At 31.9% G+C, this 25,753-nt stretch overlaps 1 protein-coding gene and 1 pseudogene across 1 annotated transcript; both read right to left on the minus strand.

Moving 5' to 3' along the window:
• Positions 1-13,248: 13,248 nt before the first annotated feature.
• Positions 13,249-15,405, minus strand: LOC142642738 (pectinesterase/pectinesterase inhibitor PPE8B-like). Its single transcript, XM_075817152.1, has 2 exons — positions 15,176-15,405; positions 13,249-14,035 (listed from the first exon to the last, which is right to left on the minus strand). Exons 1-2 carry the CDS (start codon positions 15,375-15,377, stop codon positions 13,338-13,340), a joined length of 900 nt encoding a protein of 299 aa, XP_075673267.1. The 5' UTR covers positions 15,378-15,405; the 3' UTR covers positions 13,249-13,337.
• A 7,527-nt stretch (positions 15,406-22,932) lies between these two features.
• Positions 22,933-25,753, minus strand: LOC142642186 (putative pectinesterase/pectinesterase inhibitor 12; annotated as a pseudogene).

Below are 25,753 nucleotides of genomic sequence, written 5' to 3' on the forward strand. Positions count from 1 at the left end.
GATTGATTCAAGTGTGGGGAGCATTTGTTTTGGTCTCTCGTGTTTTTGTAAATAGCAACAGATGTAAACATAAATGGTGAGATGATGATGTTAGCATTTTGGGCTTATAGTAGAACCTTCCATTCTGGATAACCCATAACACATGATGGTTGGTGGGCTTGGTTTTGCTCAAGTTTATTTTTGGGGTTTTGTGGGCTTGTTATTTTGGGCTTTCATGAATTAAATGAAATGCTGTGTAAAAATATTTTTTTTATTTAATTCTGGTTGTAGGCTAGCATTTTGTTTTTATACATTAAATAAATTTTTACTACATATTATCTTCCTCCCTAAAACATAATCCACATCTTCTCTTACTGTTATCCCCTAAATTATATTAATATATATTTAATTCTAGTTGTCATATAAAAATATATTGTTGCTTATTTTTTTACAATGTAAAAAATGGAAGGCAATATTAGAGAGTTAAAAATGTGTAGATATATATAAGTTTTTTTTAATAAATTTTTTAAAAACTTGTATTTTCAATTAACGATGTAGTTATATTTGAACAATGTGTAGATTTTTTGGCAAAATATTATTATGGAAAAAAGTTATCAAGTAATATAATTTTGTGTAAGTTACCTAATTTATACAAATGATTCACATTTTCTCTCACAATTAATTATACCCAAATTATCATATTATTTAATTTATTTACCATAACAATGTAGTTTTGATTTTTAAAATTTTTTAATTAAAAAGTAAGAAAAATTAATAAAAAATATTTTTTCTATAAAATTAAATTAAAATTGTATTTTCAAATTTTTAAACAAAAAAAAAATTCAGTAAAATCCCAGAGACAATGAAATGGAAAGAAAAATGAGAGAAAAACTCAGAAGATTGGGAATAGACAAAATGAGTGATAACCCAAATGATGAAATGGAAAGAAAAGTGAGAAAAGGTGTCACTCGATGAAGAAGATGACCATGTTTTAGAAGGTGATGGAAAAAATGCAAAAACAAAGTTAAAAAAGTGCTTTCTTAGGAGTCAAGTAATCCTAAGTCTTTCCCAATGCCTTCCTAATATCCCAAGCAAGGATATATCCTAACAATTTTTAACACAAGGCAAGATGAATATTTTAATAGGCATTGCCTTCGAGTTATACTTAAGGTAACTTTTACAAAATTATACTACTTTGTAACTTTTTTTCCATAATAATATTTTGCAAAACATATTATTTGTTCAAATGTCATTTTTGTATCTATCATGCTTCACAAATATCAAGGTGATTGGATACTACAAATTCACTAATCTATATATCAAGAACTCAAATTATAGTATTTTGGGTTTTTTTTTTTTTAATTTGAACAAATGGTAGGTGTTTTATCAAAATATTATTAAGGAAAAAAGTTATCATATAGTAAGATTTTGTAAAAGTTATCGTAAGTGTAACTTGAACGCAATGCCTATCAAATTTATAACCAAAAATATAAATAAAAATAGTTATTCTATTACAACATTTAATATTTATAATAATATGAATTTCTATTCCTAACATAATTTCCATGTAGCATACCAAACATGGCCTCAAGTTTTTTTTTTTTTTTTTGGACAAGTGTTAATCAATCATATTAACAATATGAATTTTGTCCTCATATCTTGGACCATTTTTATCAAGGGGAAGTCTAAACACATGTGAGAGGGTGTTAAAATATTAGTTAAATAATTAAATCTACAATTTTATTTTTCTCATAACACTTCCAAACTAACATTTTATTTTTTGTCACTCACTTACAAGATTTTTTTGCCCATATCTCTTCAAGTTATTAATATATGAGATTCAATCTCTTAGCATTGTCATATATTTTTTAGTCCTCTTTTTTAGGATTTCTTTTAACATGTTGCTTCGAAATAATTTCTTATCTTAAAAACAAAGCAAGATTCTAGCGGATGTAGACGACCCCTCCCCCCCCCCCCCAAAAAAAACTCCCCGCCCAACACACACAAAGAAAAAGGGAAAGAAAAAAAGAAGAAGAAGATTCTATTGTTAGCATCAAGCATGACCTTATAAGAAGTATATGACACCACCATCATTTGAAAATTCTAAAACAAAAGCAAAAGGTAAAAGAAAAGCAATAGGCGTGCTAAACAATATACGAGTCAAATGCTTCTCTCTCTCTCTCTCTCTCATTTGTTAGGTATTCCTTTCCTATATTATTAGTATCTAAACATTTCCTTTAATTGCCAAGGAATAAAAAAAAATTTAAAAGAAGAAGAAAATGATAAAGATCTTGAAAGAAAGGTAATGGGCCTTGCTATTTAATCTTAATTAAGATGCTACTCTCCCTTTGCCACCATTTCTTTTTCTATAATCTTATTACTTTTCATATTTTTATTTGTTAGACAATATTTTTAGTATCTTCTGTGATCTGTTCCAAGATGAATGACAATTAGAAACCAATATACTTTAGGGAACTACATAACTTTTATGATTGCCCAAAATATATTCAATTAATTTTTAAAATGAATCGTTCCAAATATAAAAGTTATATTGCATGTATCTAATTTAGTTAGAGCATTGTTCACCTTGTTTACCTTAAAAAAGGTAAATCATGATATTTTCAAACTTCATTAGTAAATTCTAATTCCTTTTATATATTTACAAATTTTCCAATAATAAATAAATATACGTGTGTGTGTGTGTGTAGAGAGAGAGAGAGAGAGAGAGAGAGAGAGGTAGGTTGAGAGTTATATACCCTAAATTAAAAATGTTCTAGCTTGTTTAGAAAATGAATTCATAGAATAAGGTTGGGAGTTGTATATCCTAAATTAAAACTAGGGCATAGACGAAAAAAAAAATTATTGGAGACCAATAGATACCTTTATAATTTTGTATTTATTTGATATGGCACGGGAACTCAAACTATGCTCACAAAGTCCTCACTTCCTCTAGTGCTACAGTGTCTCCAATCTCATGCGCTACTCAATTTGATGTGCAAAAGTAAGGATTAAACACTGTGAGAAAGAAAGTGTAAAAGAGAGTTTGAGAAGGGGAATAAAGGTGTTGACATAAAATTGAAATTTAAATTGGCGGTGGGGATTAGTATGGTTTAGTCTCCCCTTATGCTTACCAAATATTAAGCTAATTTATCATGATTTTCAAATATCAATGTCATTAGCCATAAAAAATAAAAAGACTCACTAATTTATGACGAGCTTTTTTTTTTTTTTTTTTTGTATTCCTAAATGTACTAAAAAAATAAACTTATAGACTTATTAGTATATGGCATCCAATTGTTGTGAAATTTTGCATGTGATTAACCTATAATAGACATTTAATAAAATTATGGATTCCACATAATAGTGATTTATAAAAAGTACACATAATGTACCTTTTATCAAGTTTACATTAGATGTTTCATGAACCAAACCCATTAGCAATAAATATCATTAATTCAAGTGAAAATTAAGATGTAGATAAACCCAAAATTCATTGCATTTTAAACATTTATAAGAAAAATTAAGAAGTAAAACTATAGACGTATAACAAAATTTGGAGAAACAACCATCAATATTTACAGGAACAAGAATAAAATTTTGGGTTAAAAACACCCTTAGGGAAGCTTCCAAGCTATCTCTAATTTCAATTTTGTTAATGTGAAGTTCATATTGAGCTCATCTACTTTATATAGACTTAATGGAATTGCATTCTAAGGATAAATATATGATATGCCTTCATGCCAAAACAAACAAAAAAAGCATCTCCAACACCAAAGACAAAGAATTAGAGAAAGAAAAAGAAAAGCATATGCTTGCCTTCTATACGCAATAAGGAAAGTAACTTATGCTTGTCAACCTAGATGTATATACTTATTTTCCTCTTTTCTCTAATTTTTTTTTTTTAAACTTTTAAGTGTCATAATAATATTTACTTTCCTCCCCCCCCCCCCCCTCCCTCCCCCAAAAAAAAAGCATCTCCAACGCCAAAGACAAGGAATTAGAGAAAGAAAAAGAAAAGCATATGCTTGCCTTCTATATGCAAGAAGGAAAGAAACTTATGCTTGTCAACCTAGATGTATATACTTATCTACCTCTTTTCTCTAATTTTTTTTTAACTTTTAAATGACATAATAATCATTATTTTTCCTCCCCCCTCCCCCCCAACATATCTACACTAACTTTTTTTTATATTCATTTCATGAAATTTCTTTGCCCATATTTATCTATGGTATACACCATCACTATCAATGCTATTGCCGGTATCACCACCACTTCATTTTTCTCACCTCAATGTTGTCACCATCATTCACCAGTGTTTGCCATTATCACCACCGCCACCAATACCATCATGTTTAAAAAAATCATGATACTCTAATTCCCAAAAAAAAAAAAATACTAAATTCTAAATTTTTAGATATACTCATTTAATCAATAAAAATTAATTGACATGTCTAAGATTTCCATTATTTAATAAAATTTAAGAATTTTTGGAATTTGGAAGAGAAAAAATGCTCAACGAAAAAGTGCTATGGAACTCTATGTAGATATATAAAGTCATTCATTCTTATAATTAAATCCATAGGAAGTCAATCTACATTTCATCAAAAACTTGTTTATAAATCAATTTGACATCCATCAAACAGAGGTAAAATTATAGAATACTCCAAAAGCACCACAGAGGCATACTCCCTCTTCTTATATGAATTGTAGATTCTATTATAAATTTAATTAATGAGACCCACAATTATATGATAGAATGAGTATGTATTTATGGTACTCCAGAGTATTCTGTAATTACCCTAAATAGAGGAGGTAGAGAGAGAAAATATTGTTTAGATAAGAAAAACCTAAATGAAACATGTCAACAATTTTACATTAATTTTCTAGAATAATGGAAGTGAATAGCAAAAATAGACTAATATTTCAAATTAAGACAATTTTATAAGTTTGTGATTTTAATTAACAAAATTAAAAGTTTAATTTTACCATTTTTTTTAAAAGATAAATGGCCATTTGGTAAATAAAGTGATCCATAATTTGAAACCCAGTAGCCCCCAATTAGTTCCTCTTTTTCTTTTTTTTTTCTTTTCTTAAACTAGTGAAAACAATATTTTAGCTTAGTAATATTATCGATATTTAGTTGTATTTCTTGTAATATTGAACAATATCATGCCCAAAAACATTAGAGATACATAAAAGAATCCATGTATGGCTGTATGTATGAGAAAAGTGTGAAAGAGAGGTTGAGAAGGGGAATAAAAAGCACGCATAAGAATTAAAATTTGAAATGGAGGTGGGGGAATTGGTGTGGTCTAGTCTCCCCTTAAGTTAATGTATCATGCTTTTCGAATATTAATATGATTGGTGGGCATTAAAATCTCACTAACCTATAAATTGCTTAATATTTAGTTTCTTACTTGGGTGTGTGTGTGTGTTTTTTTTTTAATTCCTAAATATACTAAACAAATAAGTGTATGGACTTCTCATAAAAAAAAAAAAAAAGAGTGTATGGACTAAATAGCAAGTGGCATTCAATTATTGTGAAATTTTGCATGTGATTAATCTATAATGAATGTTTAATAAATATGTCGACTCCTCAAAATAGTGATTTATAAAAAGTAGAGTGATATATCTTTTATCAAAATTGCATAAAAAAATAACATGAACCAAACCCATTTAGCAATAAAAATCATTTATTCAAGTGCAAATTAATAAGTAAATAGGCTCAAAGTTTATTGCATTTTTAATAGTTTTGACAAAAATGAAGCAGGTAAAGCAACCAAATGTTTATAGATAGCAATAGAAAAACAAAGACATACAAAAAAAGCTGGAGAAGTGACCATTAATACTTACATGAACAAGAATATGATTTTGGCTTCAATATACCCCTAGGGAACCTTCCAAGTTAGCCTTGATTTCAAATTTGTTAGTACAAAGTTTATGTAAGGATCACCTATAACATCTACTATATATAGACTAGATGGTGTTACTATATATAGACTAGATGGCTCGTTAATTTCAACAAGCCATGATTATTCCATTGTGTCATAAAAGAAAAGCATCTCCAACACCAAAGACAAAGAATTGGAGAAAGAAAAAGAAAAGGATATGCTTGCCTTCTATATGCAAAAAGGCAATGAATTTATGCTTGCCAACCTAGATGTATATACTAGTCTTCTTTTTTCTCTAATCTTTTTTTTTTTTTTTTGAAAGAAAAAAAAAACCTTTTTTCATGCCTAGATGTCATTATAATATTTATTTTCCCTTTTTCCCCCTAAACACGTCTACACTAACATTTTGTTTTTATGAATTTTATTTGCTCATCTTTATCTATGTTATACACCATTTACTATCAATGTTATTGTCACTATCACCACCACCCCATTTTTCTCATCTCAATGTTGTCACCATCACCTCCACCATCATTCATCGCCATTGTCATTACCACCACTACCACCAATAATATCATGATACCATACCATCACCATAATCAAGTTATTGTTATCATCATTGCTATAAAGGCCTTAATTCTTTACCCTTTGTTTATGTTTTTAAAAAACCATAACTCTCTAATTAAAAAAAAAAACCAATTGAATACTAAATTCTAAAATTTTAGATATAATCATTTAATCAATGAAAAATTAATTGACTTGTTTGAAATTTCCATCATTTAGTAAAATCTAAGAATTTTGGGAACTTGGAAGTCTTTTTTTTATTATTATTTTTATAGGATTTCCTATAATATGTTGTTTTAAAAACATTTCTTATGTGTAAATCAAACCAAGCATTGGTTTGGGTTTAAACACCCAATTTTATTTTATTTTTTATGAACACCACCACAATTCCCGCCCCCCCCCCCCCCCCCAAAAAAAAAAAAGAGATTTTGCTGCATGTTCCCTCAAAAGTCTCATACTTGCAATTGAAGGCAATGAAAAAAAGCAAGATTTTGTCATTAGCATCAAGTAAAGGCTTATTCTTGCACTTGAAGGTTATAAATGTGGATATTTTGTGGGTGAAGGTGAGCAATTTACCCCTAGAATATATATATATATATATATATATATATATATATATATATATATTTGTTGTGTTGTTGCTTACAAAAGCCTCATACTTGAAACTAAAGGCTATTAGAAAACAATTTTTTTTTTATTAGCTCCACATAAAGGCTCATACTTGCACTTAAAGGTGGAAAGGTATTCCGACTTGTTAAGCAAACTAGATTCATATTCCTCTCTCTATTTGTTTTCTTTTTCTATATTCTTATTATCTTACTGTTTTCATTCTTTCACATGATGTCTTATTTTCTTTTACAGTTTTTTCTCCGCTTGACTATATTAGAAAATAGAAATTATGTTTTAATGGAGAGAGAGAGAGAGAGACTACTAACACTATCTATCAAAAAAAGAAAAAAAAATCTTGACAAAAAAGTGCTATGGAGCTCTATGCGAGACATATAAAGCCATTCATTCTTACAATTAAATGTTTAGGGCCTAATTTTTTCTTTCTTTCTTTCCCTCCTTTTTTTTCTTTGTTGCATTTTGGACTATATCACAACTTTTTCTTTGTTTAGGGCCTAATTCACTATTAAACCCTCACAATTTTCCACGTTAGCACAATATTTAAATAAAATTATCATTTATTTTAATAAAATTATCATTTTATTTTAATAAAATTATTTTTGTTTAGTCCAAACTTAACAAGAAGTGAAACTCTATCTCTCTAACAAGTCCCACTTAAACTCAAACTCATTATTATCATTTTTTTAAAACAATATTATTTTTGTTTAATCCAAACTTAACAAGGAGTGAAACTCTATCTCTCTAACAAGTTCAACTTAAACTCAAACATTGATAATCTATATATATATATATATATATATAACCGAAGCTTCTAACTTTTGATTGACCTCTCCACAATGTTACACATCAGCATTATTTAAAAAAAAATAAACAGTCTTAAAAAAACTCCCTCCCCAAGAAACTCCCAAAGAAACAAAACCCGATAATAATGGTACATAAAATAATAGTAGTAAATGGTGACATCATTATCCCTTTATCTTAAATTACACATTTACATCTATGAAAACCACGTAAATTATTTATTGTGTTTTAGATAAATTTTGGCTGTGAAACGGATGGGCTTAGGATTTATCTAACATCATACATATTTTAATTGGAGTTTGAGTTGACTTTCTGAATTTGCATATATCATGTAAAACATGGAGTTTGAGTTTGATTAAATATCTAACTAATTAAAAAAAAGAAAAAAGTTTGACCTCTCCAAAACTTGCCACATCATTAGTATTTTTTTAAAACAATATTATTTTCTTAAAACAAAATTATGTAACTTTTTTTTCTAAATAACAATATCAACTTCAACCTAAGAAGGCCTAATCTTTCACATAAACAGCTAAACTCTAAACTTAATAAATGGTGAAACTCTATCTCTCTAACAAGAATAACTTAAACTCAAACTCAAAGGTTGATAATTTATCTCCAAATTTGCGAGGTTAATCATGAACACTAAAAAAGCAGCCCAAATCCCAATTTTTTTTTTTTTTTTTAAAGCCAAGTAGAAGTATGAGCTTTTCTTCAGTTATTTTCTTCTCCTCTACTTTGTCAAAATTTTATTTTATTTTATGGTTTTCATGTATTTTTTTAAAAGTGATTTTCATCTCCGTACAACTATTACCTATTCCCATATCCTGTTTACACACCACATTAACCCTTGAGATAAGAAGAAATATATATGTTTCAACAATATATAAGCCAATACGCACCAGGTTGCTTAAGAATAAGTAGGTTTTGAGTCAAATAAGTAGGTTTTGAGTCAATAAGTAGGTTTTGAGCCAAATTGCTAAACATTAAAAAATAAAGTAGATAAACTTACATAATAATTGAATTTTTGTCTTTGAAAATGAGGTAGGAGGCACCAAATTTCACCCTATCAAAACAAAATGTGTAAATATAAACTTCAACTATCCACAATTTGACCTGTTTTGGAGAGAAACGGTGATAAGTCAAATCATTTTCTTTTTTTTTCTTTTTTTTGAAGAAAAGTCTAATTGATTTCAAGTTTATGTCCCAGCATGGGCCATAAACTCACATGTTGAGATTCTTTTATGACGATTATATTGTAGCCTTCTTTACGAGAGAAGACCTGTCTTCTTTATGTGACCCAATTGACTCATGAACATCAGTAATGATAACACTTTCTTTTTCTTGAATAAATTAGAAACAAATTACTTGTCAAGAATAATATTAGGGATACATGGATTCTAGTTAGCTCAACTAGTAAAGTTTTTTATAGTTGAATAAGAGTCTGGAGTTTAATCTCAGCTTATACCAAAAACCGATTAATGTTTTGGTCTATTGATAAAGAGTTATTATTAGAAGCAAACACCATAGGTCGAAACTTTCTAAAAAAATGTAAATTGCAAATTATACTCCTAAAGTTTAAGGTTGCTTGGATTTTACACCCCAAAGTTTCAAAACTTTGATTTTAAACCCTAAAGTTTGGTTCCGTTAGCAATTCATTCCCCTCGGTTAGTTTCTACTGTTAAGTGACACGTGTATGTTGACGTGTTTTATTTTTGCCAAATCAGCCCCAAAACTACAGCGTTTCAATAAAAAATAAAAGCTTACAGAACTCCAATCCTAAACTACACCATTTCAGTCAAATTTTAAAATCTCAAATCACTCGTATCATCACTTTAGCTACTCCCAAATCACAAAATAGGCCTCATCGTGAGGACCCATCCACCACTACAACATAAATACTCAACAACAAGCTAACAAAATAAAAAGTATCTCTAGAGCAGATTCATCCGACTACAAAAATGGGGTCTGTGGAGCTAGATACCCTTCATTTTTTTTTCTTGGGACTTTCCGGTTTGATATACACAGCATGAAGCTTTGAAAGCAAAGGTCAAATAGGACTACATATAGGCGGAAATTCTGTTTAACGATTAGCAGAGAAGTGATTTCATTATCACTTTTTTTTTTTTTTTTTTGGGTTTGTTCTAAACTTATTAAAGACTGATTTTTCAAAATTGGGAGGACTACCTCTAAAATCTTCACGGTATGTCATCTTAGACAATGATGTTTTCAACTACTTTTTGGTTTATATGGAATTATGGATGGTATTGAGTTTGCTGGTGTAACAAATGTGCACTTGATAACGACCTCTCAATATCATTCAATCTAAATTAATGCCTCGAAAATTCAAAGAGTAATATAATGGCTCAAGAATCAAGATCCCTATATCTCCACATTGTTTCTTCTTTGTCTAGCGACTCCTCTATCCTTAATGAATTAGCTTGAATCCCAATTTTACGATCACAGGATTGAGTTATTATTACTTGTAAATTTTTTGAACCCCTTGAAACACGGCCTCAATGCCAGAATCAGGAATAATTAAAAGTGAAGTGTGATTTGAGGAGGTAGTAAGAATGTGTTCGACACAAGTGAAAAAAAAGAACTGGCAAAATTGGACCCAACCCAAAGGATAAATACCCCACCAGGATTTGAAATTTTTGTCCGACATAAAAATTAGGTTGACTTGTGATCCGACCAATTTTTTAAAATTTCTTTAAAAAAAATAATCAGATTTGTTTGTTTCGGCCTTGACGGAGCATTGGTCATCATTGCGTATTCTACCATTAAAATATTGCTTTTGGATTTAAAGTATTGTAAGGTGATTTCCTTTGACTCGTACTATATATTAGGTTGTAATACCTCTATAATTTAATTTGAAAACTCAAATGAGTGAGGATTTCTTGTGCCTCAATTCGTTTTGCATTTGGCATGAGGAAAAATGATGTCATGTTTTATATTTTATTACCTGTATTTTGTATGTATGATATTTTTAACACGCAGGTGTTGCCATTTTATAACATGCAAAATCGCCTCATAATAGTATATGCCTGAAAGATGATTATGGTCTTAACACTAAATCGTCTTTCAGAAAGATGCTTTCACTAATAAACTTAAAAAAATGATAAACAAAAGACAATTTTAGATGAGTTCATTTTGTAAGAGCATCCACACCAGCTCCTTCATTTTACACATTCACTTTTACACTAAAAATCCACTTTTTTTATTTTACACATCTAATTTTACAAAACATCCACATCAGTTCATCTATCCTACCACCTTTTTTAATTAAATAATTAATTTTCTTTAATATTTTATTATTTTCCCCCAACTACCTCTTAAATTACCGCTCTCTCTCTCTCCCAGCTCATTTCTCACTTTTGCTCTCTCTCTCTAAACCCATCTCTCAGACTCTCCCTCTCCCTCTCCCTCTCCCTCTCCATCAACTCCCTCTCCGATCACCAGCTCAGATCACCATCCGCGAGTCCGATCGGCGAGCTCAGATCACCATCCACGAGCTCCGATCGCCGATCCGCGAGCTCCGATCGCCGATCCTCGAGCTCCGATCGCGATCCGCGAGCTCCGATCGCCGATCCGCCAGCTCCGATCGCCGATCCGCCAGCGTCCGCGAGCTCCGATCCAGCATCCGCGAGCTCCGATCCAAAGCAAAACCCACGAGCTCCGACCAGTCAAGCACCGATCCGTGTTTGTTTGTGTATGTCTGTGTTTTTTTTTTTTTTGAGCAAAGTATATCTCTGTATATTCTGTGTTGAGAAAAATATGAGAGAATGAGTCTGTTGAAAACGGATCAGAGAGAGAAAAAAAGGAGCGAAGGAGAAATGATAAAATATTGTATAAACGAGCTACAGTAACCGTGTAAATATACACGGTACTGTAGCTCGGGGATGGTTTTACACTATTTTACCCAGTTTTAGCTCCACTGATGTAGCTCAAAATGTGTAAAATTGAAAAAATTTTGCATTATACATGATTATCCACCAACTGATGTAGATGCTAACTATGCAAATTAACATTGAAATCAATATTTGGAAATGTCAGTTTCAATACTTCTCCTAATATTTTCAAACATCGCTATTTTGGCATAAACAAAGTTTTGACGCCTCTTCCAAAAATAAAACAAAAACAAAAAGTTTTTTTTTGGTAAATTATAAATTAAACTCTTAAAGTTTGTGGTATTTAGATTTTACCTCTTAAAATTTCAGTATTTAAATTTTACCCCTTGAAGTTTGAAAGTGTCTAGATTTTAATTCTAAAATCCAAACACTCTCAAATTTCAGGAATTCTGAAATTTCAAGGTGTAAAATTCAAACACCTCTAAACTTTAGAAGTGTAATTTGTAATTTACCCTCTTTTTTTTTTCTTTTTCTTTTTTTTCTAGAAGTAAAACAAAAAGTATTTTGTTCATCCTGGAGAGGCTTTTGTTATGGACTAAATGCAGTGCAGCCTCTATGGGCTCACTTTATCATTGAAAGGAGGACGAATCAATTTAGCCCAGCAAAGGAAGAATCAATTGAGCTTGAGCTTGATTCTTATTATGCCTGTTACAAATTATTATGCCTCGGTGCAGTACAGCCTCTATGCCCACTTTATAATTGAAGCCCGAGCTTGATTAACTGCATATGAGAAGAGAATCTAGCCCACCGTCACATGGGCCATGTTTACTAGGTAGCTACACTATCAATTTAGCCCAGCAAGAGAAGAATCTATCGAACTTTATCCACACACACAAAAAAAAAACATAAATCTGTGATGCAGATCAGTGAAGGGAGAAGAAAATATTTTAATATTTTATGTTGTTTTATCATTCCTAGTGGAATTAGGATTTATTTGCTTTTATAAGGTCAAATAAAATCATTTTCCTAGTTGAATTAGGATTTTTAATTGTTTTTCTTTTTCTAGTTAAATTGTTTTTCCTTTTTCAAGTAGAAGTAAGTTTATTATTTCTTTTTTTAAAAGAAGAAGGAGAAATTTTATTCCTATAAGTACTCTTTATAGAGAGGTTGATTATTGTTATGTGTTGATTAATAAAAGCTTGTTAGAGAGATTTTCTCTATTATTTTACCTACTAGCCTAATGTTTTTGTAGAACTTAGGTTTCGTGGAAGAGTTGTAGTAATTGTGTGTTACAGATTTTGCTTTTACAGGCCTACGCTGCATCTGTCATTATTTTTTTTTAGAATTTCAACCAATGATGTTTGCTTCTAATAATAGTTATTTATCATCAAATCAAACAACAATCGGTTATTAGTATAAGTAGAAAATGAATCTTAGGTCCCTTATTCATCCAGTAAAGACTTTACGAGCTAACTGGAACCCACAACATAAATCCATCATTAATCTTACTGCTTCAAACAATTTAAAGACGAAAAAAAAAGTATAATATATTTGTATATTATAAAAGATAGAATATAAATAGGTACAAGAACAAATTAGGTCAACTAGTTAAAATTAAAGTCATAAATTAAACTCCCAACCCTGCTGTGTATTTGACACCCGTAGATGGTAACCACAAGTTCCCTTCAATGAATTGAGCCACAGTAAAGTTGTTAACTTGACTCGATTGCTTGAATGCATGGTAGCCGGGCCACTTAACTCGGTTAATTAGGCCTGCCCCTGGCCCATTATTCATGTACTCACCATAGTACAATGTACCCAAATGCAAAGTACCATTCCACTCAAGCCACCCTTCGGGCCTTGTGGCATTGCTAATGTAAGATTGCATTATAATGGTTCTTGAATATGCTTTCCATGGTCTACCAAGGTATGTGTACGTAGAATTAACTGAGGGTGCCAAATCTGAATCTGCTGAGATGTTACAAAACTGGATGGAGAAACCAGTTGGTTCACTTGGGTCCTTACGGCCTTGAGCAGTTACAGTGTTCTTTTGGTTGGGTAGGCCTTTCTTGACTCGAATGTCACAATTTTGGAACACCACAGAACCATCGCCAAATATGAAATCAATGGTGCCACTTATACGACATTCTCTGTAAAATTGGCGCATGGTGTGTGTATATAGTGTGTCTTGGTATCCCCTTATCCCACATCGGAAGAAAACCGATAAGTCGGAGTCGGATCTTAGTGCTACTGCTTGGTGTTTCTCTGGCCCTGCAGTGTTCTCGAATGTCATGTCTCGCGCTATGAACCCTTTCCCACTCACAGCTGCAAACAAAATACGTAAATGGCATTAAAAATTTTATGTATACATTTTTCATGCCAAGACTCTTATAGCTCAATCAATACTTTCTAATCAAATTTTAGATTGTTGGCTTCTTGCTTCGTAGTTCATATATAGTAGGGCCTTGCTTTCTTCTTACTCTTAGACCAATCATAGTGAGAGAAAAAGCAATATTTATTAGTTGCAAACTCCTAATAAACAAGTAACATGGCATATCTTACTTTATGGTCGACCCCATTGACAAACAGAAAAAGAACAACCAAATCTAGATTCAGAAAAGAAAAAAAGAACATTCAAATCTAGCTAGATTCAGACAAGAGCCTCTCTGTTATTCGAAACATTAACCATGTTTGAATGGTATCCTTAGTCTTTACTCTTACTCCAGCATATATTCTTGCTGTTGTTTCACCACAAAGACAACACATGAATAGGGTATCATTGATTTATAAATTTTATACATGTGTAGCCATAAATTCAGTAGAACATGCACAACCCCAACTTTAACTTGATGGGACTAAAGCGGATCAAATGTATCACTTTAATAATTTAATTTCACCGGCCCACATTAATTAGCATGCATTAATGTCTTTTTTTCACTTAACATCATTAGCTAACGAGTCTTTTATTACAAAATAATGGTATCATTCTAGCTCCTTCGGCTGAATTGTCCATGTTGATTGGAGATTGATTTGTAATATTTTCATCCCAACATCTAAAACTAACGAGTCTTTTAATACAATATAACTGTATAATTCTTATTTTTAGTTGAATTGTCCAAGTTGATTGGAGATTGATTTGCAATTTTCATCCCATCATCTACAATCAATGTCAAGATTAACAAATAAGTGTGCTCTTTCGTTTGAGTTGTAAGGTGCACTAGTGAATAAGTCAACATAGACATACTAATTTCCATGACTTTGAAATTTTCATCCCAATTAACCAGCCACTTATCTATCAATTTTAACATTGATTTGGATGATAGTGTGGATATTTTAAATCTATCACAAATTAATTAGGGTGTTAGATTAAAACTATTTACAAAACAAAATGAACAGCCAATCTTTTTTACTTTTTTTTTTTCCTCAATAATAAGATGGGAAAAAGCAAAATAAAAAGATACTTACCAAAGGTTGCTGAGCGAAATGTGGTCCAACCATCAACATTATTATGATTACCGGTTATGATAGTAGCATCCATACCATCTCCGATCATCATAAGGTTCCATTTCTTCTTCTTGATCTCCACTGTCTCATTATAGACACCCTTCTTGATGTATATAACATAACGCCGCATGCTATAATCAGGAGCGTCTTTGATTGCATCCATCACTTTTGTGTGATTCCCACTCCCATCTGCAGCTACTATAACATCAACCGTATACCCATTTGCTTGTAGCAATTTTCTGTCCTCGGATATCACCCATGACGGAAATTGCTCGTTAGCATTGCCTGACAGCCTACGCCTACGGGGGTCATTAGTAACCGGGTGCACCATGTGTAAAAGTTGTTGAACCAAAGAAGTCACTTGGTTAAGGCCATCGTCTATCAATCCTGCCACAATGCTACTGGTACCTTCAAATCCCTCAATGCATGTGTCTTGATTAACAAGTGCAGCACTTAACCATGTCCTTAAATCAGAACTTAGATCTCCAGTGCTATTATGATTACCTGTAAATTAATAATATATAAATTATAGATAGCTTATTAGGAAGCAAAAAATGAATTAGACAAAGGTAATCATGACTTTAAAACAAGATAATACAATGTGTTTTGGCATGCAATGGACATTTACTCAATTGATGAAATAATGAAAGTTAAGTTCACGAGAGTGCTAGCTAGCTATTACGCGATGAGATGAGCTAGCTTTAGAGGTACAACTCTAAACCTATCCATATCAATGACCCAATTCCAGTACAAAATGTTCCCCTTTGGACAAAGTCATCACCACCATACCAAAATAATGAGTCTTTTAATACAAAATAATGAGTCTTTCGTTCTTTTATTTTTATCTTTTTTTGTTTTTTTTACTATGCATGCATACCATACTTCTTTCTATAATTGCACAAATTCACTATTGACAAGTATAAACAAAATGAATATCTGACATAGCTTTAAATCGTACGAAATTACTTTATGTACCTTTGGGATTTTGGGAAGCTGAGAGAGACAATGCTAACTCATCAGCCGAGAAGTCAAGTAAATCAAGGCAGTCGGAAATGGCATTAGAAACGCGTAAATCGCCAAAAAGATTAGTAAAGGGAGAGATAATGGAAACCACGGTTTGCACAGCATCGATGGTGGTCTTCACAGAGCTGAGGAACTCGGATGTTGGTACTTTTAAGCACCACTGGTGGGTGTTTTTATGTAAGGGCCAATCTTATTGCTTGGATGAGTAAAAAACAAAATTATGTATCTCTGTCAACTGCAGAAGCAGAATATATTGATGCTAGACGTTGTTGTTCACAACTTCTTCGGATGAAAAAGCTTTTAAGTGACTATGGGATATCATAGGACACCATGATGGTCTATTGTGATAATTCTAGTGCTATCGATATCTCTAAGAACCCTGTTCAACATTCTAAGACTAAGTACATAGAGATTAGATATCACTTTATTAGAGATCTGGTTGAAATAAAGATTGTGACTCTTGAATATATCCCTACTGAACGTCAGAATGCTAACATCTTTACCAAACCTCTTGATAGAAGTAAGTTTAAGATACTTCGTCAAATGATTGGTGTGATTCTGTGTCCTTGGTCATTTTTGGCTCTTTTGGTCCTTGTGCTTCATCTCAATACTCTTTGTGACCATTCTTCTTTTGCTGTTTTGTTTTCTTTTTGCTTTTAGGATTTACATTGCATTACATTCATGCATTTCATGATAGGTTGTTTTTGCTATTAAAAAAAAAAAAGGGAAGGAAAAATGTGTTTTGTATCATATATTTTGGATTTGCAATCAATGTTGGCCTATTATCTTTACATAACATGCTTATGTACCTTGTTTAGCTTGGATGAACTTATTTTACTGCACTTTGCTACATTTAGCTATGTAGTGCATGTTGTGTATGAGTTGTTTATAGTTTTTTATCACATGCTTTTAATCATTAGGACTGGAACTTAATGAGAAAGGCATAAATAACCATCTCACCACTGTTTACTAGTCAATTATGAACACCTTAGTGCATATCATAAAATTTTGTGCTCAAGATAGTGTAGCATATGCACAAATAAATAAAATTGATGTGTACATTATCTGGCTATAATAAAGATGACACAAATAAATAAAATTGGTTTGTACATTATCTGACTTAAATATCAATTTAACAATGAAATAAAATTGGTGTGTACATTATGAGGCAAAATAAAAAGAAACTTACATGATTGCTAGCTTGTTTTCTAGGAGATGTGAGAGTTATATGATATAACTCTTTAGGTAATAGTCTCTTTCAAATTTATGTGATGAATAATGTAGAAATTGTGATTGATTACTATCTACATATCACCTCACATGTATCTCATGCTATTACTAGTTGCACACACTACATAAGTTATTTTTTGCTAAACTTAGTACGTGATATTGTGTGTGAATTTATTTTGGCCATCCAAGATTATATGCTCCTTGATTTTGATGCAAAAGATGTCTAATTTTTTAGTTTTGGGGACAAAAGTGTGAAAATCTTGTTTTTCGAAGATCTGGGTTGAATTCAAGTGTTTTTGAAAAAATTTAAACTCATACTCATGCATTTCATTCATGAAATAAAGTTGTTTGAGTGTTTTCTGCATAAAATTTCATTTGTTTTTCAAAAAAAAGTCACTTTTCAAGATTTTCGATCAATCGGAGCTATCGCTCGACCAATCGAAATTGCAATTAAAATTTGGTCTGAATCTGTCTAGCTTGATTGGTGCTCGATTGATGATCGATCGATTGAATCTATTTTTTGATCGATCGAAACTCAATTTCGACCGATCGAATTTTGAAAGTTGAGTTTTATAAAAAGCTTCTCCTCACGTGTTCTTCACTATTTCAAAAGCTTTTCCAAACTTTTTCTTACTTTCTCTCCTCGACTAATCCAATTTAAGATTTTTCTCACTTTCTCTCCTCGACCGATCCAATCTAAGATTTTTTGTTGTTTTCCTCCAAATTTTTCTCCAAGGTTTTTGTCCTCAAGCATTGGTAAGTCCTTTATTCTTTTTTCAATTTAATCACACGTTTCATGCATTTTTATTCACAATTTCGAACAAAGCATTTTAGGGATTTTTGATTATATCAATTGTTTTTTTTAACATTTTTAATCAATGGGTATTTTTTCTTAGTTCATATACATGTGATCCTCATGCATTAATTTGATCAATTTTGTGATTTGAGGAAAATTAAAATTTCTAGGGCTTGGAACTTTGCTCAATTAGGCTTAAATTGGTAAAATTGACTTGTGTTTTTGATAGATTAACTCATTATATGATGTTTTCTAACTAGTATAATGGTTAATTGATCAATTTGGTTAAAGTTTTTGAAATTGGGTTTTTCAAATTTGGGGTTTTTGGACTAAAACTCTATGTTCAAGTCAATTGGTTGTTTATAAAGTAAAATTGAACAAATTTCAATGCATTAGAGCATGCATCATATGTGCATTCATTACATGCATCAAATAGATTGTTATATATTGAGATTTTTGTGCTCTAACCCTCTCTAATGCAAGTTGCCCTTGTTTTTTTTTTCTTTGTTTTTTTTTTTCCTTTCTTTTTAAACCCTTAGTATCATGGTTAGGAAGACTAGAGCCAACAACAAAACCACCACTCCTTCTACCCCTGAGTTCCAGAGTGATAGGTTTAGAACCATTAAGTGTCAAGAAACCTATGAGAAATGGAACATCTTTAGGTCTGTTTAGGCTGAGAGCAAGGTCATTTTAGATGAGCTTGATCAGGAGATTCATAGGAATTTTGAGCGTAGGGGTTGGTTACCTCTTTTAGATGTCGAGCATCCTCCTCCGACAGCTTTGACTAGAGAGTTCTACTCAAACCTCTCTGTCCATTTTGATGATGCCAACATTCAGTTTGTGAAAAGTTGAATAAGAGGTGAAGAGTATGTCATTACTCCTCAAGTAGTGCTTTTTGCTCTTGGTGTACCTTTGGTACAGTAGCTCGTGTACCCTTACTCAGAGTCTCCTCCCCTTGATGACATTATGTCACTCATTACTAGTACTTCCATTAGATGGGGTACTAATCCTCGTATCACTTTCCATGAGCTTACCAAGCTCAATTATTTGTTTTTCCGAATTTCTTGTCATAATATTTGGCCTATCTCTCACCTTCATACTATTCCCATTGAGAGATGTGTGTTTTTGTATGCTCTCGTCACTGATGCTCCTATGAGTTTTTCTTCTCTTTTCATTAGCTCATTATTTGAGGTTCATAAGAGTAGTGCCAAATACCATGGTTTGTTTTTCCCGGTTTTCATTTATAGGATTTTGTTAGATTTAAGTTTAGATGATTTTCTCGCATCTGAGCCTGTCCATATCATAGCTCCTATAGGTGCCACCTTCCTTAGGCAAAGAGCTACTCAGTTGAAAGCTAGCTCTAAATGCCCTGGAGTCGAGTCTTCTACAAGTGATGCATCTAGGCCTCCTCCTTTCGATGATCCTTCTGCTGAGACTTATGTAGACCCCACAGCTGCCATGGATCCTCCACCGTCTACATCGAGCGACTCCTTTATACGTGCCACTTTGGATACGATTGTGACTGTCAGGCCGCGTATGGATAGAGTTTGTTGGATTTGCTTAATGAGGTTGCAGCCTTATAAGCAGATTTGGCACATGCTAGAGGCTCTACCCCACATGCTCCACCTTTTGATGATGATTCTTAATTGCCCTTTGGCAATTCGTCACAAAAAGGGGGAGCACATACAAATGGAGATAGGGGGAGATTTGGAGATTATAGATTGTATCTAGAAGTTTCATGATGTATTTTTTGTTATGGCATATGATGTATTTCTTTTTTAGCTTTGATGTATTTATTTTTATGGGTTGTTTATGTTAGGGGGAGACATTTTTTTTTGTTTAGTTGTTTTATTGTTTCTTGTTTCACATATGGTACATTTGATTATTGATTTATATTCATGAGGTTATTCATGATATATGTCTTCTATTTTAAGTTTTGTGAAATCAAGAAGTTTAATTTTGGTTTACTTGTATTTTCCACACATGCGTTTATGTGTTTGTTGAGTGTTTTAGGAACTTATAGGTTAATTCAGTTGTGACTGCTGTTTATATTGGCAACTGATAGATAGTAGTTAGGTTGAATTGTATTTAGGGCTTTTTAAATTTGAATGGGCTGTTTTACTTTAAGCATTTTAGGTTTTTGTAATGTGTTTTTGCATGAATTTCCAAAGGGAGAGATTGTTAGGTTCTAAGACCTTAAGGACTAATGTATTAGAACTTTGATATGTATTGTGTTGGCAAACTATGATCAAAACATGGAGTCTAGGTTTAGGCTTGCTCAAAGTGTTTTTAATTGTAAAATTGGAATCGAGTAATTGCATGATTTATTGGACAAAATCTACAAGGCTCGATTGATCAAAAATTAGACTCGATCGATCGAACCACGTACAGATTTATTTTTCTGCAGAATTTCCAATTCAGCCCAAGCCTGTTTGATGTGTAGGGTTAAGTGCTTTATTTCACATATAAAAGGAAAAACCCTAGCTACGTTTTAGAAGTCTTTTTGAGTGTCGTGTGTTGAATTTTTTGTGAGATCTAAAGGTATTTACCTTCATACACACACATAGGGTTATCAAGATCAAGATTCACGTCAAGAGTTTGATGATCGCTTTAGGTGCTGCTTAAAGAACTTAAAGAAGACCCGAGACCCTTGAGTAGAGTCTCAAAGTCATAAGTAGGAGAACTTGTGGTTGCAGCAAATCAAGGAAAGAAGTAGTCCGTGGACTAGAAACTGTTACGTGGTTATGGTAGTAAGTTTTCTACAGGACGTAGCAATAGGATGTTAGTGGTCTAAGTTTTATTGTAAAAATTTCAATTCTTTCATAGTGAATATGTTTTTACCTTGAGGATAGCTAGGTTAAATCCTCCTTAGGTTTTTTACCGGTTAGGTTTTCCTAGGCTATCATATTATTGTGTTCTTTATATTTCTACATTATTTACATGATATGATTTAAATGTATTAACCTAGGTCTGATTAATTTATCTAAGTAATCACTTGGTTATATAACTAGGTTAAACATCTTGCGTTTAAGGGTTCTAAAACTTTACATGATTTATTTTGCATTAAATTATGCAACAATTTTCTTGGACTCTAAAGTCATAGATTACCCTAAATTCTCTCATATAAGCGACATTATGTTGTCATATCTTATTTGGTACTTAACTCCAAACTAAAAAAAAAAAAAAAAAAAAAAGTCCAGCCTGGAGAACAAAAAAAAAAATTGGTGAATTAATGATTACGACATTGAGAGGAAAATATGATTTTGAGAAAATTGGAAAACTAAACAATTTGAACCCAAAAAAAAAAAGAAAAGCACTTCCAATTTGACTCTATCGAAACTATTTTATATTATGTTTTACTAAACAACAACAACAACAAAAAGAGGTGCTTTTTAGGGTATGATTTGTTTCCCATTTACTTAGCTATATAGCAGCTAAACATACAAGCACAGCTAGCCTCCAATTTCTTTTAAATTATTATAACTGAAATTTGTAAAAATAAAGGAAAATAAATGAAATGATATATTTTCCAATCTTAATGTTTAAACTTATTGTAGAAATTAAGGAAAACTAAATCATTAATAAGATCTTTTGTTTTTTTTTTTTTTTTTCGAAGTTACTTCCAAAGATAAGGCTAGTACATAGAGGGATGGGGGCACCTTGAAGTATTGGTGGTCCATAGACAAGAGTTTTTAAATATCTCTATCATCAAGATGAGACACTAATTGACTTTTGATTTAGACGGGATTTAAACCCAAGATCTTTTACTTAACACCAAGATACTTTATTAGTTGAGCTAATTCTAGAATCCACAATTTATGGACAAGTTAGTCACACTTCTTAATGTGGTTAACGTCTTCAATATGACAATATCCCTTAAATTTATGTATATATTAACAAAAAAAAAAATTTAAATTAATTTTTTAAAGAGGGAGGGTCATAGGCTCATATGTATGGGTTAATGCTTTTTTTTTTTTTTTTATAGGGGTTTAGTTGCTTATTTCTTTTTTCCTTTTTGTGTGTTTGACTAGCTTAAATCTTGAGAGGGGCTTAAGAATTACTTTTGGAACACTAAAATTTTAATGTTTGTGTGTGTGTTGAGAGAATTTCAACCTATGACGTCCGCTCCTAATGAGAATTTCACCATTTGATATTGGTGTGTTTTTGGTGTGCTAAATGCTAACATTTTAGCATTTAGCACATCTGGTGCTAATGCTCTTAAACGCTCAATTCCTCTAAAGGCTTTATACTAAATCTAATTACTTTAATCAATCGCTTTTGAGTCTTTAGACTCTTGATAGATAAATCACAGTTATATGCATAATTGTAAGTATCGTATGATACATATCATATCATGTACAAAAAAGTTTTGTATCATTAGGGCGTATAAAAAATTCTCTTAAATAATACGATACATAGGTGCATATATTCAGAATTTATAATGAATACACATTTTATATTTTTATATCTATAATTTTTTTATAATTTTACTAGGTGTACGATATGATACAAAATACAGAAAAATAAAAAATCAATTCATAATATGATTTACGTTTTAACAACTATGGTTATATGTATTAGAATGACCTTTCCTTTGAGAAAGTAAAATTATTTTTGCCATAAGACAATTCCATTTAATTATTACATTTTTTTTTATACTAGATCAAAGTTAAACCCCATGATCGTAAGGAAATGCAGTGGAATCCAACCATTCATCACCACTAATGAACTCTGACACCGTGAAATTATACGTAGCATCAACATCCATTTTGTGATACCCTTTCCATTGAACTCTATCATCAGTTGATGAGCCAGGCCCACCATTGTCATACTCCCCGTAGTACAAAGTTTCTAATTCTTGATCATCATTATCATCAGACCATTGTGTCCACCCAACCGGGTTAATGAAGGAGTCAATGTGAGAATTTAGATAGACTGTTCGAGAGTACACCCTCCATGGCCTTCCTAGGTAGCTTTTCACGTTGCTAGAATTAGAGTACAAATCATTTGTAGCAAGAATTGAACAGTTTTGGATGGAAATTCCAGTGTCCTCATCTGGGCTGTCACGAGACTGTGCTATGATAACTGTGAATTGGCCAGGCATTGGCATTTGAGACCAAATATTACATCCTTGGAATATCACTGCTGCATTCCCAAGTATGAAATCTATAGTCCCCAATATGTCACACTCTCGTTAGAATTGTCGAAAGGAATGGACATACAATGTATCCTGGTAACCATTAATATGACACTTGTACAAAGCTGCAAAGTTCGCATTTACTCTTAAGGCAACTGCTTGATGTTTCTTTGCTCCAGCCTTATTCTCAATACATATGTCTCGTGCCAGAAAGCCATCACCAGACACCGCTGAAATCCAATTTAATTCAATTTGAACATGAAAATAAATTAATACATATTAAATAAATATAATACAAATTGAGTGTCAATGGCAAAAGATAAATAAAACAATAGACATAATAATTTTTTTTAACATATTTCAACTTAATAATATATGAAAACATAACTCATCACTTTTTTAAATCCTAAAAATTATATATGATTGATTTTGAATTAAATTGCGCAACAATTTCCTTGGACTCTAAAGTCATAGATTACCCTAAATTCTCTTATATAAGCAACATTATGTTGTCATATCTTATTTGGTACCTAACTCCAAACCAAAAAAATAAAAAAGTCCAGCTTGGAGAACCAAAAAAAAAATGGTGAATTAATGATTACGACATTGAGAGGAAAATATGATTTTGAGAAAATAATTGAAAAACTAAACATTTTGAACCCAAAAAAAAAAAAATAGCACTTCCAATTTGACTCTATGGAAACTATTTTATATTCTGTTTTACTAAACAACAACAACAAAAAAGAAAAAGTAAAAGAAAAAAAAAAAGATGTGATTTTTAGAGTATGATTTGTTTCCCATTTACTTAGCTATACAGCAGCTAAACATACAAGCACAACTAGCCTCCAATTTCGTTTAAATTATTATAACTGCAATTTGTAAAAATGAAGGAAAATAAATGAAATGATATATTTTCCAATCTTAATGTTTAAATTTATTGTAGTAAGGAAAACTAAATCATTAATAAGATCTTTCTTTTCTTTTTTTCGAAATTACTTCCAAAGATAAGACTAGTACATAGAGGGATGGAGGCACCTTAATTAAAGTATTGGTGGTCCATAAACAAGAGTTTTTAAATATCTCTATCATCAAGACTAGACATTAATTGACTTTTGATTTAGACAGAATTCAATCCCAAAATCTTTTACTTGACACCAAAATATTTTATTAGTTGAACTAATTCTAGAATCCACAATTTATGGACAAGTCAGCCACACTTTTTAAGGTGGTTAACGTCTTCAATATGACAATACCCCTTAAATTTATGTATTTATTAACAAAACGTTTTTTTTTAATTTAAGTTTTTAAAGAGGGAGGGCCATAGGATCATATGTATATTAAGAAAATTTCAACATATAACTTTGGCTCTTAAGTTGGTTAAATATATATAAATGTAATACAGAAGGCTAAACATACCTAGAGTTGCAGATCTGAAAGTTGTCCAGCCGTCCCCCACGCTCCTCTTACCAGTAATTATAGTGATATCAGCTCCATCTCCGAGCAGAACAATGTGGGTCTTGTAAGATGGGATTTCCACATTTTCTTCATAAAGTCCTTGTTTCACATAGATATGTGTTTTATCGTTGCTGTTGTTTGGAGCAAAGTTGATAGCATCAGTGATGGTGGTGAAGTTTCCAGTTCCATCAGCAGCCACAGTCAGCACCTTACTCGGGTCAATTTCACTCTCCAATATCCGAGTCCGACGCTTTAATTTCTTTGAAATCCACGTTGGAACACCCAAGTCCATGAGGCGCCTTTTATCATGGCTTTTTTGACTAGACAAAATGGAAAGAGCATTACTTACATGCATATAAGTTTCATTTATGGAACTCAGTAGGGCTGGCTTCAGAGGACCCGAAGCTGAATCCAAACCCTCCAAGCATGTGTTCTTGTTTGTGAGTGCTGCGCTAAGGTATGCTATTGCATCGGCAAGTTTCCGTTGATTAATGGGTGCATCCTGCGGGACTAGGGACACTGTTCTTTGTAAACAAGACATGGTGATTTGTTGGAGTTCCTTGCAGTCCGGGATGGTTCCTTTTTGTTTTTCGATGATATTATTTGAGTTTCCCGCATCCAAGAGCAGACTGGAAAGCTTTCCAGACTCCGATATTGCGGTTTGGAGGGTGTAAAGGAGGTAGGTGTTGGTGTTTGGAATGGCCTCATCTGAGATATTGGTGGAGAGTTTCAGTGAGTCAAAACAGACATCTGGGTATGGTGTGGTTTTGCATACAGATTTTATGGAGGACGAATGTTGGGAATTTTTCATAGAAGAAGAAGAGTTGAGAGCCCATGTTCTTGACAAGCTGATTGCGGAGAGGAGCAAACAAAGTTTCAGAATATTGGAGGAAGCCAT

Source organism: Castanea sativa, chromosome 7 (genome assembly GCF_040712315.1).
Source record: "Castanea sativa cultivar Marrone di Chiusa Pesio chromosome 7, ASM4071231v1".
NCBI classification, from domain to species: domain Eukaryota; kingdom Viridiplantae; phylum Streptophyta; class Magnoliopsida; order Fagales; family Fagaceae; genus Castanea; species Castanea sativa.